At 46.5% G+C, this 12,777-nt stretch overlaps 1 protein-coding gene across 1 annotated transcript; it reads right to left on the bottom strand.

Moving 5' to 3' along the window:
- Window positions 1-367: 367 nt before the first annotated feature.
- On the bottom strand, window positions 368-6,175 carry LOC118517202 (coiled-coil domain-containing protein 170-like). The gene is made up of 10 exons (XM_036063157.1): window positions 6,075-6,175; window positions 3,279-3,329; window positions 2,468-3,209; window positions 2,221-2,402; window positions 1,987-2,157; window positions 1,762-1,926; window positions 1,583-1,693; window positions 1,377-1,514; window positions 976-1,281; window positions 368-904 (listed from the first exon to the last, which is right to left on the bottom strand). The coding sequence occupies exons 1-10, from the start codon at window positions 6,153-6,155 to the stop codon at window positions 461-463; spliced, it is 2,391 nt and encodes a 796-aa protein (XP_035919050.1). The 5' UTR covers window positions 6,156-6,175; the 3' UTR covers window positions 368-460.
- Window positions 6,176-12,777: the final 6,602 nt, after the last annotated feature.

Below are 12,777 nucleotides of genomic sequence, written 5' to 3'. Positions count from 1 at the left end.
ACCAAGAGCATCATTTATTTATTTTATTTGTAAAGGCAAGAAACAGCGTAAGTTACATAATCCCAACAAAAAAGTGATTCAAAACATACGAATACGATAATTCAGTTTCATCTAAATTGAAAAATGCCAACTGCCTTGAAATATTTCACCAATACCGCTGGCGCCATCTATGTGTGAGATTAAACCTTACGCTTATTTCACTGCTCTTGAGTTTATTCGCACACATTCACTTACAACAACAAGTTCTTTCAATTTTAAACTAAAATCACAACAAAGGCTCTGTATAATCTCGCCAAAAACAATATAACTTTATTTCTCTTTTTTAAATTGAAACACATTTTTGGACCGTTTTTTTCTCTTTCTCTTTCGTCTCGGGCAGTGAACAACAACGTCTCGTCGAACACACTGTGTGGCTGTTTTCTTATTTTTTGGTGGATTCTCCCCGATTCTCCAGAGCGCTCTAATATTTCTTGTGGAAATCATAATCATCATCGAAATGATGGTCGTGATCGTTGAAGCCCGAATCAATGTATCGCCGATTGTGCACCGGGCTGGAACTGAGCGGCCGACAACCGTGCGACTGTGAGCCAGCTCCACCACCACTTCCAGCACCAACTCCCGCCAACATGTCGTCGTACCGTGACACGTGGGTGTCCCCTCCGGTCGGTGAGGAAGAATCGTATCTGCGCGACAGGTTGGATGCGCTGTGGTGCCGATGGTGGTGATGATGATGAGCATGGCTGCTGCTACACACCGATTGCAGCTTCTGCAGTATGTCCGAATCGGCACAGTCCGACACGTGCAGCAACTTAGCGACCGATGTCCGGAAGACCTGCAGCTGCGACAATCGGTGGTTTGTGTCTGCCAGCTGCGATTTCACACGTGACAGCTCCTCTCGAAGATGCTGCAAAGAGAAGGCGATACTCAACGCCTCAAGCAATATTTGGAGATCGTACTCGAGGAGAGGTCACTTACCGACATCGCATGCTCGTCTCGTACTCGCCGATCGTGCGAAGATTCTACCGCTGACCGGGCACGCGATTTATACGCTGCCAGTTGTCCTACCAACCGTTCTCGCTCCGTCTCCAAATCACACAGACGGGCCTGTAGCTCATCACACTTCCTCGCACGCTCGAGCGCGGTAATCTTGTACTCGGAGGCTTCCGTCAGCTGTAGCTTCACTTCCGCCAGCTGAGCCTTTACCTCGGCCAACTGTTGGGTGGTACGTTCGGCTTGCTTCGAGTTCTTCCTTGCCTTGTGCATCGCCTCATCACGCTCGGTCTGCAAAACAGCGACAAAAGAGCCAATTATTGGACGAAAGGACGAGCCACCTTTAACGAAATAGCGTGCAATTAATGAATAAATGGGCAGTGTACTTGTAGCGTGGCTTTCCCTCTAGCATTATCCTCCAGCAGGGCGATCTTGCGCCTCAGCAACTCGAGATGGAGATCGCGTCGCTGGATCTGTTCCTTCAGTACGCGCACCTTGCGCTGCATATGGTACAGTGTGGAGCTCTACAATGAGATGAACATGGATGAGATGCATAGCGATCGCTAGAAGGACTTTAAGCAGCAGGACATACTTCCTTAAGCGGTAGATCGGTGCAGGAACGCTCGCGGCGAAGCTTTGTCGCCGAATGGGAATGCGACGAGTGATGATGATGGTGGTGATGGTTGATGGCCTCCCAACAGTTCTGTAACAATGATCATGGCAATGATGATCCCTTTGGAGATTACCAGTATCAGTTGATCAGTCACTTACCTTATCACACGTCCCGTGGACATGATTTTCGTGATGGTTAGCGAGTCGTTCAGCACGCTCCAGCAACGTTTCGCTGAGGATCGTTGTGTCACTTCCCGGGGCAGGTGGTTCCGTACATTCACTCCAACAGAGAGCTCTCGCCAGTCGCAACAAGTACTCACTCAACTGAAATACATCAACAAATGTTAGCTTCTAGACAGGGAGACATTGGCCTCTCGCTCTTACCGTCGTGTGTTCCGATCGGAAGTGTTGGAGCTCGTGGCAAGCTTTTTCCAGCCTCTCCTCGAGATTCATCCGATGCTGCTCCTCACTCTTCAACCGACAGGCACTAGATTCCTGATGCTCGCGATGCTTCGCTGCCTCCTGATGATGTTGCTCTCTTAGCTGTGACACTTGCTGAAAGTCCCAACACGATCAATCAATGTCCAATCAATGGATCTACCCCTGAATCATACTTACATCATGCAACGCCTGGTTGTGGTTGGTCAGGTCTCGGATTTTGTCCCGCAAGTTATTCTCACACGGCTCACTGACACCCACGATCGTGGCGATCGTGCGCAGGAACTGTAAACGCTCGGTTTGCAATCGATCATAACTATTCTGCAACCGACAGCAGCGTGACTCGAATCCTCGTAACTCCTCTGATGGGAAACATAGAATAGCGATCAATCCATGGCCTTCTTTAACTCGACCGAATCCGATTTACCTCTCAACTTATCGCCATTAACTTCACACTCCGCCAACCGATCGCGCGTCACCTGCAGATCACGTTCCGCCTGTCGACAGCGACCTTCCAGCCCTTGCGACAGTGACTGCAATCCTTCGATCTGTGTGTGCAAACGCGTCTTCTCAGCCGATGCGGCCGCCTTCGTGCTCAGTAGCTCCGATTCCGTTGACGAAAGGTTCTCGCAGGTGCCGGCCAACTTTGCTCGAAGTCTCTGCACCTCCGACACAGTTTCGCCCGTTTTCGCAAGGACACATTCCGGCGTTAGATGTGCACCATCGCAAACGTCCACTCCGAGCACTAGACACAAGCGACGAACCAGATCCTGCAGCTGACAGCGTGCCTGATCGCGTAGACCTTCCTCCTTCGTTAGCTCACACTGCAACCGATGGAGCTTCCCGCTCAGGTCCTTAATCTTGTCCTCCAGATGTCCCTTATCACGGTGGAGCGTGTGGACCACCGTTTCACTGCGACTGTGAAGCGTTTTTTCTCGCTGTTCGGCCGCGGCAAGTCGTTGCTGTAGCGAGCCGATAAGCGAGGTCTGCCGGGCACTTTGAGCACGGAGCGACTCGCACTCACCCTCCTTAGCGCACAGGGAACTCTTCACGTCGGAAAGTTCCGCCATAAGACGATCGCGTTTGTAGGTCGACGCGGCCAGCTCGCTCCGGAGCGTAGTGGCCAGATCGATCGAGTGCGCCAGATGATCATTGCAGGATGGAGGTGGCTGAATTGAGTTGAAGAAATCGCAATCAGATCCTTTCCCTTTTAGGAGAAGTCACCCTAAGCTACTCACATGATGATGATGATGCACCGGAGAGTGTGAAGTGTGGTGTTTTGGCATGTTCTAGAGAACCCGAAAAGAGAAGGGGGAAAACACAACTCCATCAGTAATACGTTCCGACCTCAATTTCCGTTTCGTTCCTGACAAGTTCAAGCCTTTGTTTGGCTCCCGGGAGGTCCTTACCCACCGCAAATGTATGGTTCCCTACATTAAACAACTACCGGAAGTGAACCCTACAGCTCGATGCTGACATTGAGGGGAAATAGGGAGAGCGTAAGGGAGTCAGGAATCAGGACGTAACGAATTTTTATTTGTTTATCACACTGCTCGACGGGGTTGAGTGATGAGTCGTGGAGCACTCTTTTCCTTTCCTTTGACCTCATTTTATCACGTGCCCTACCCGACGCTCCGTCACTGTTACGCGGTGTGGTTTCGTTGTTATAGACTGCTTTTTTTGTGAATGACCGACTTTTTTGGAGGCCTGCCTTGTCTGTCTGGCTTCGGAACGAACTAGAAGCTCCCCCATTCAATGACGAATCGAATCGTCGTCAATCGGAGCAATGCGAATCGAATTATTAGGGGCATCTATGTTAACGGTTGAAGATGTTAATATTGAATGGAACTGTGCTTTTCAATGATTAATGATTTTCATTTCGGGAACCCTTTCGTAATAGTGTACCTCTGGGGACTACATTCCTATATTCTTCTGCGGAATCTTTTGAGTCTCTTGAACATAAACGCCCTTTTGGACGACAAGAACACTTTACGCAGGCGAGGTTCTTTGGAGAGCAGGACTCCTTGTGCGAGATGCCTTGGAGCTAGGATTCTTAAGCGAGACCCTTTTGACGACTACGTCACTAGACCGACTAGATTTTTTTGTAAGCGAAGTCTTTTGGTAGACAAAGTCCGTGGACGACAGGGTCTCTACAAAGGCAATGCTTTTTGTAGTCGAGGATCCTTGAACAAGGCACTTTAACGAGGATTGATGAGGACTCTCGCCAACAAAGTCTCTGACATCTAGATCCTTGGGCTCCACAATAAAATCTGCTGCGGAATTTAATCTTCTGTGCTATGTATACGACTCCACAAAATATTACAACTTCATCGTTTATCAACCCACTTGATCAGGGTTTCTAGAACACCATCATCTCACTCACTTTTCACTTACTGTATCGTACGCACAAAAGACGAAAACCCCCTTTTCTTTCACAATTTCTCTTCACCAGCAGCACCAACAAGAACACATGCGGCACATTGCACTTCCAGTGTCACTTTCACTTTCCCAGTCAGCTTGACTTCCGGTTTTTATTCCCGATCGTCCTTCCCGATGCATTCATTTCGTCCGCACACAACCCAAACACACAACGACTACCGAGCCGAACCGAAACTACACCTTCATTCTTATCAACACTTTGCCTTTTTTTGGGGGTTGCTGCCTGTTTTCATCCAGTGACACAATTTTCAAACCGAAGAAAAAACTGCACTTTGCACCTCACCTCGCTCGCTGGGGAAAAACTGGCGAAATTTGCCCAGTGTGCAGCGTGTGCATTCAGGGTACTGCACGTAACCAGCACGACGTTCCGACGAGGAAGAAAACGCTGTTCCTCAATTTTCCACCGCTTGACTGGCAATTTCCGTCTTCCACACCACCACCACCACCTCCTTTTCGGTTCCACCAACTCGCGCTCTAGATTGCGCCAATTCCGATGGTAGCCTCGGTAGCTCCGGTAGCCCCGGGTGTAAAGTTTGATTCATATTATCGGATTTTTACTTCCCGAAGGACTCCGTCGCTGCTTGTTTGTTGTGCTTCCCTAAACGAACGGTGTGTCGGAATGGGAAATGGGCGTTCTGGCCAGAAACAAACTCCGCATTCACTCCGATCGATGATCGGCCCACCGCGTGCTGCTGTTGTTTGCAGGTGTGGCAAAAAGTAACCTAACAAGCTGCCAGCAATCTCCATGGTAACTGTGGCTGGCTGAGGCTTCTACCATCAGTTGTTTGTTGTTTGGATTGGTGAGTCAGGTGTTGTTCCGCGAACATCGTTTCTTATGCTATTAAGGAACGTTCAAGTTCTCGTAAAGACTGTGATACTCTGGTAAAATTTCTTCCATTTTCTTTTATCTATGTGAATATTTACAAGTCCAGTAAATTGCTATAATTATACCCCTATTCTTGTCCGTTGTGTAACGATTCATACACGCATTGGTACTTGGAGATTATTTTGTATTTAAAGACATTTTTTAAATATTTTAAAGGCTTTTATCATACATTATATTATTTATTATGTTGTTTTCCTTTAATTCTAATATTTTTGTAAGGCATCCTTAACATCAATCTTCACAATTATCAATCCATTTGATTTTTGCTAAGCGATTTTACAGTTGTTATTTGTATTTTATTTAATGTTTCAGACAAGGCAGGTACAGCAATTTACCACTTCAACATTAGTTCTATATTCATTAAGTGAAAGTCTTATCGTAGTCGTTTCCCATAAATTCTACTCTAAAATAATCTTCTCTAAATTTGTAGATTGAACGGATTTGTACAGGACAATCACTTGTTTTGTTACACTTAATTTTTTTACAGCAATTTTTTTATCTGTTATCACTTTTTTTACTGCTTTTTTCCTAAAGTTCAGCTGCAACAAAATTGTTATTGTTCGTTTTAAATTTTAATTATTCGCACATATATTCCCCCTCAGTTTTGCTTTCAAAAACACTTCATACACTCACTTTATAATGCACTTTAAACTTAGTAACGATCATATAAATAATGATTTTTCACACCTACGACTCAATCGTACATTACCTCTTCACCGCACAGTACGTCGAATATTTCCCAATCTTTGTCACTGTTTCCCGTAGACTCATCGTCACCTTTACCGGACATATTGCACCATACGTTTACATCTTATTTAACAACAGCTCATGTCCAAATTAGTGTTTTCTTTAACTTCGCTATTATTTCGTGCACTGTTTTAGTTTAATAACATTTCTTCTTGAGCAAGAACTTCTCTGTCTGAAACCCCCAGTCACCGCGCAAAGCACCACGTATTAATACTGATTTCTGATTTCTTCGCTCCGAAAGCAAACTGTCCCGTGCAGGTGTCCGATTTCGCTTCGGCACACTAATTGACAAACAATCGAAAACCCAAACTGACGAACTGAAAATGTTCACCTTTTTCCGCGTTGTTAGGGACCCATTGGGATGGGAAAAGCATTCCACTGCGCATTCTGGGCATGCCTTCTTCCGGCATGCTACGTCACACCGGTGTATGGCATACAGGTTGCGACTGTGCAACTGTGAAATTGCGGGCGTAACGTGCCTTCAACCCGACTCCGAAATTCCTACGGGGGGAGTTTGTTGATTTTCTCTCGAGGGTGTTACCAGGGTGAAAGAAAAGAGGGAGAACCGTATGGGCATTCGGCTGTTGACAAAACGAACGGAACTCCTCAACCTTTGTTACAAGTTACAATTTCAAAAAATCGTCCTTTGTGTTTTGTAGAAAAACAGACTGATTTTGTCTTTTAAATCCCTTTAATTATAATTTTGAGAATATTTTTAGTCTCATTTTCCTCGGTCCATCCCTTTTACAAACGAAGCGGTCCACCCAGCATGCAACTGGTTGTTGCAGTGAAGCATAACGAAAAGAAGGAACAACAGTAGGCGATGCAGACCCGTTTAAGGACAACCCGTCGGAGTAGCAAACCGGTTTTCCGGTACTCCTCACACAACATCCTATTAAATCTACCTCCTCTTGAGCCTTCCCGAGCCCGGCGAAGACCTTTATCCCAATCGAGCCCAACAACGAGAGCTCAAGACACGGTGAGACGACACATACAGGGGGAAAGGATCCGGAGACGGTTGGGTAGGGATTCATTTACTCACACACACACATACACACAGTTGTACGCCCAGCCGAAAAAAGCGAGCCCTTCGAAAATGGTACCTTCCGACCGGGCTGCGTTCCTGTTCGTATGATACACTTTTGAAACACGCCCTATTTCGGGCGTATCGAAACAACAAAGGGAAAAAGGGCCTTTCGCCGGTGACCACGCGGCTCCTAAGATGATACACGCCCGACGCGCACTTCAATTGAGATGTAAGAAAAGGAGGAGGCCGTGCCCTGTACGCCACCCTCTTTTATTGTGCTCTCGGGAGGAAAAAACAAACCAAACACCGGGACCCGTTTGCTGGTACGAGAGCGCATCCTTGAAACAGCGGCTCGCACACACGCACACTCGCAAACTCGTAAGACGATTTCGCCGCAGTGTTGCACTTCCCGTTGCATGCGACACTATTCCGTTCGTGGCGTTCGCTTCGACCGGTACGATGGGCCAGTACATCGAACACACGCATACAACCGCAGGCCGGGGTTGAACCGAAGCGCGAATCGGGATTTCGTTTCGATTGCACCACGTGCAGCATGCTGATGACGAAAACGCGCGCGCGTCTCGTTTCCTTTTTATTTTCGCGGCTTGCTGTGACGTGCTGCTACGCTAAGAGGAATAGATGGGGAAAAGGAGAAGAAGAGAAAGAAAGGGTTTTTTTTTTCACTGTTCCCTTGCTGACAGGGTTACCATGCATCTGGATGGTTTGATATATTAAATTCTACATTCTTTCTCCTTTCTAGGTAATGAACCATGGACTTTGAGTTCAGGATAGTCTTAACATGGGATACAGCACACCTCATCTGATATTCTAACACCTTGAAGCTGTTGGAGATATTTCAAACTTATTTATCATGGATATCTCAAACTGCACCATTAGCTCACTTTTACATAAAACATATAAGTCACCAGATCGCCCTTCAACCTCTGGTATAAAAATCCACCACACGGGAACCCTGCCAAGAGGGTGGAACGCAAGATGCGAATTGCAGCAACAGAAGCAACAACAACTGCAAAAAAACAAACAGAAGGGAAGCACACAATCTCACCAAACGAGCTGCCTCTCCGTGTGCATGGCTTCTTCATCGAAAGTACATTTCAAAATATTCAAAATAAATTACAGATTCCTCGTTTTGCTGGTTGCGCTAACGCACGCCCGACACAGACAGGGAGGGGATGAACGAAGATGCGCACCACCACCATCGCCATCACTGCAACCTCCCATCTACAGACGCTTTTCGAAGAAGGGATGGGAAAACTCGCCTGGGGAAAAATGACAGCAAACACAAGGGATGTGATGAAGGAGAGAGACAGGCGAGAAAAAAATACACAGCAATAAGGTGGTTTCTCATAGCAGACAACCCCTCAGTAGACGCTCTTCACGCCGGATGCCATGAGTGTGTGTGGGAAGGGAAAATGAAAAGAAGCAGCCCACAAAGCCTCCCGGCACAGCACAGCACACCAAGAGGTTTCCAACGGCAACCGAGCATTTCATCAGTCGAGTCCTCCGCAGTTTGCTGCGATCCTGGGAGAAACCTGCATACACGGAAGACCAAAAACGGCAATCGGCGATCATCTTTACGTATGTTGTTTAGCTTCCCATCTCTCTCTCCCTTCATCGTCTCCTCCCATCGGTTCGGATAGCCCTTCTTGTTGGATTTCTTTTCAGTTCTCCATTCATGTCCGTTGTTCCACCGTTTTTGCTGCAATCGAACTGCTTCTCTTGCGGTGGACTTTTTCCCATGTTTTTCGTTCTCCTTATCGTTTGTACCTCTCTTCAGGTGTTTTTCCCACCTTTTTTTTTGTTGTTTTGCTTTCCACATCTTTTATCTCACTTGAGATGAGAGCCATTTTTTTCAAACTTTTTCCCCCATCTTTCTTCACTTTCACTTTCACAATGCAATAATTTAGCAGCCTTTTTTAGCTTCTACACCGCGATGTGAGCGAATACATGAGTGAAATAAAATTACCCTTTACTGCTTCCTTCTTGATGATGCCGGCCAAACAGGACCGAACACAGAAAGAAAGAACACGGGCAGAGAAGCGTCCGATTTTTGTCCAATTCTTTTACGAACGCTACACGTGTCCTACCAAGACCGCATGCGAAAAATAATGTTCCCCACGTGAATGGCAAATCTATGGATATTCGAAAAAAAAAGCGGATGGAAAAAACTCCGGAAAATTATAAAAACACACACACACAGACACACAGGATAGAACGTGTGTAGGGGAGTAAAAAAAAGAGGCATAAAAATGCCAACACACAACAACACGAATGAAAAACACGCAGGAGCTGCCAGTCGCCAGGGTTTATCATGATGGCGATTTTTGTTGTTGCTGTTGTTGTTTTGTTTCCCTTTTTTGCGCATCGCGCTGTCCTTCTTTTTTATCAGCGTTTGCAGTAGCGGCGTTATCGTTTCTGTAGGGGAAAAAAGTTTTCCAGCTTCAAGCATTTTTTCCCTAATTTTTCCCCCGTTTTTTTTTTCAAGTATGCAGTGTGAACCAAAAATTTGCTAAAAATGGCGCATGCTTTCTGACGATGGCGACATTTTCGAGTGAGGGAGAGAGAAAACCTTTTTGGGGGAGTTTTCCCGTTTTGTTTCGAGAGGGGTTTTTACAGCATTCATTTACACTGAATTCTCATTACAAGAGTTGCAATTTTTTTTACATAAATTTAATAATAAATTGCAACAAATTTTCATAAATTTCCAGCTTTCTTAAATACCTTTTAAAAATCCAAAAAAGTCCTACAAATATTATCTTTCACATTTTCAATTCCATGTCTCATGAGCTGCATCATGCACAGGCGACAGCAAAACTGCATCGCTGCGCAACTGCATCACGATATGCACTTCGGCCAAGAAACGTCATCAGACGGTTCTCATTCGCTCTCGCCAGTCTCTCCCAAACCTACTTTAAGCCACCTTTCTCGCCCAACTGGGAATGTAACTAAACCACCTTCGTGACTGGTTCTACTACTACGTCCAAAGGGACCGAGCTGCAGAAAAAGGGGGAAGGACTCATTACACCGTGCCCGGGGAGTACTTGTTACCGAGTAGTTAAAGTAACTGTACCCCCGGCTTTACATCGACTACCAGAACTGCATGCAACAGACGGGTTGCGTACTACCCTGCATGCGCGCGTGTGCCTGTTGTTTTGCAGTTACTGCGAACTGCATGCTCCCGCAAAAGGTGGGAAAAAAAACGCGTCTGGCGCGATCGCCGATGCAACGCGCCCCGGAGATGCGTTCCTGGTCCGCTGCACCGAAAACCCAACGGCCCCGGCGAAGAAGATGAAGTTGAAGGCAAACCTCCCGGTGGCGATGATTACTACGCCGACCGGCTGCTACTAACCATGGTTACGATTGGGAGGAGAAATCCCACCCGTACTCGAAGAAGAGTTTCCCACTCACTCACTCACAGGCAATCGTCTTAGCCGGAGGAGGCAGTGGCCGATGCAACTGACTTCCCCGTTTCCAACCGAGAAGCAAGAGATTCGCCGCTCGCTCACACGCGATTCGGATGCTGTGTGAATCTGGTTCAGTGGAGCACAAGATGAAGCCAAACAGCATCCCAAACTGAACTTGCTACCAGGGCACCAGCCACCCCTGTGTGTTGAGGCGATGGTGATTGCTTGTCAGGGTGTTGTGTGAGATCAGCTTACATCTCCCTCGGGCTGGCTGTACTCGGCAGTTGCGGCATCTTTACGATGAGGTTTTGAATGTCTTCATCGTCTGCCGTTGGATGGATGGGATGGTCTCACTCAGCTTGCCGTTGTGCTGTGCTCTCGGTTGCCATGGTGAAACGGAGATGCGAACGTTTAAATGGGCGTACACGATGGCGTATGTAAACAACTGCTCGGGAAAACGCTAGGATCTATATTTTATTTCATTGATTTTGTTTTACAATTTCCTGTCCCATGTGGAGATTATGCATTTTCTCTTGTTAAAATTCAAAGCTCGTAAATAAATTTAAAACAAAAAAAAAATTTTCTTTCTATATTAAAATTGTTATCTAAATATTTATTACACTGATAAATTGTGTAATTACAACACACACTCAAAATATTTTTGATAATTGAATCGATGTGATTTGTTTCGTAATTCTTGCAAGCTTCAACACATCTTAGGTTATCACTTAGGTAAGTATTCAGTATTGATTTATTTAAAACCGGCTAGTGCAAAATGGATGCTATATTTCTGTTATAAAAAATATATTTGAATTACACTTCAATTCCTGCTTTAATTATTAAAATTTAAACAGATTCATTAATGTTTTATAATGAATTTTTAAACTTTATTTCCATGGAATTATGCATTATTATTTGTCTCTATACCCTCATACCTTAATAAAAAGTATCAAAACTCACATAAAATATATTTTCTAAAATTCGCTTTTTCACAACAAATTCCCTTTTCCTTGATGATCATGGTCAAATTATTTTGATAAAAATTTTAAGAAAAAATAATTAAAATCCAAAATACCCAATCCGCGCACCGTGTCAACGCACACAATTTAAATGGCTTTTGTTCCTTGTTCCCAATTGCTGATTCAAAAGTATCAAGCACGCAGCTACGCCGCACTTCACGGGCTGCGTGAAGACCGCGTGTTCGCGCCACAGCAAAAAGCCACCCCTGTTCGATCTCACCCACACCACGACAGCAAGCAAGCAAGCAGCCAGTGACGCGGCAACAGGGCGCGAGCGCGCGCGTTACACCGCCGTGACGTGTGTGTGCTCACCACTCACAGGCAGACTCCTCGAAACGCTGCAACCCCAGTACCGAGACCTCTTAAATTCCACTTGCCGAGGTCTTTAAATGCTTTTGTCGTTGTGGGGCCTGCGACTTCTTAGTAGCAGCACTCACTCCCCAACATCAGCACCTCATACGAACATGCCCGTGTTGTGGGGGACGACGACGACGACGACGGTTGGTCCACACACACGTACAGCACCGGGGCAACGTAGCTCGCGCGCGCAATGACTCAATGCAGCTGCGTGCGAAAGTCGATCCAACGCGGGTACCATACGTACTAGGGGGGTTGCCGGCTTTGTCTGCTTTGTTGCTGTTCGCTTCCCTCATCACCGATTGCCTTTTGTCTTCTTCAATTCCGAACAACATTGTTCCGACGCTTGTCTTTGTCGGTTGGGGCCGTTCGTACAGCGATACCAGTGTTTGCGCATAGCCACCCAGTTGTGGGGAGAACGGTCGTCGTTCGGTTTGAATAATGGGGATTGGTGGTGATGGATCTCCCCTTTCCACGAACACCGGCAATAACGGGAAATGCCGACCGGGTCTCGGAAAAAGCTACCTGTACCTGGACCACGTTTGGCGATGTGTTCGGCTTTTGCACCTGCCCGATTTTGTCTAAATCAGGTAAACTCCGCTCCACCACGGTGCCAGGCGCCGAGGCTCTTCAGGAGGCACCGAACCCAATTAGGCACCTGGTGGTGGTTCCAGCACCTGACAACCGCCGCGGAACCAACGACTGTACCTGCGCATACCTGCGTTTGGCTGCGGCAGCAAAGGGCAAAGCCTACGCTGTACGCCGCCTACCTGGGAAGCTTTCGTATGTGAGCCACGCGAAAGGTAGGCTATGGCTGACGCGATAAGTTCCTTGAGT

Source organism: Anopheles stephensi, unplaced genomic scaffold, assembly GCF_013141755.1.
Source record: "Anopheles stephensi strain Indian unplaced genomic scaffold, UCI_ANSTEP_V1.0 ucontig65, whole genome shotgun sequence".
In the NCBI taxonomy this organism is placed as follows: Eukaryota; Metazoa; Arthropoda; class Insecta; order Diptera; family Culicidae; genus Anopheles; species Anopheles stephensi.
Note: the sequence above shows the minus strand (reverse complement) of the source record. Positions and strands in the feature narration are given on the sequence as shown.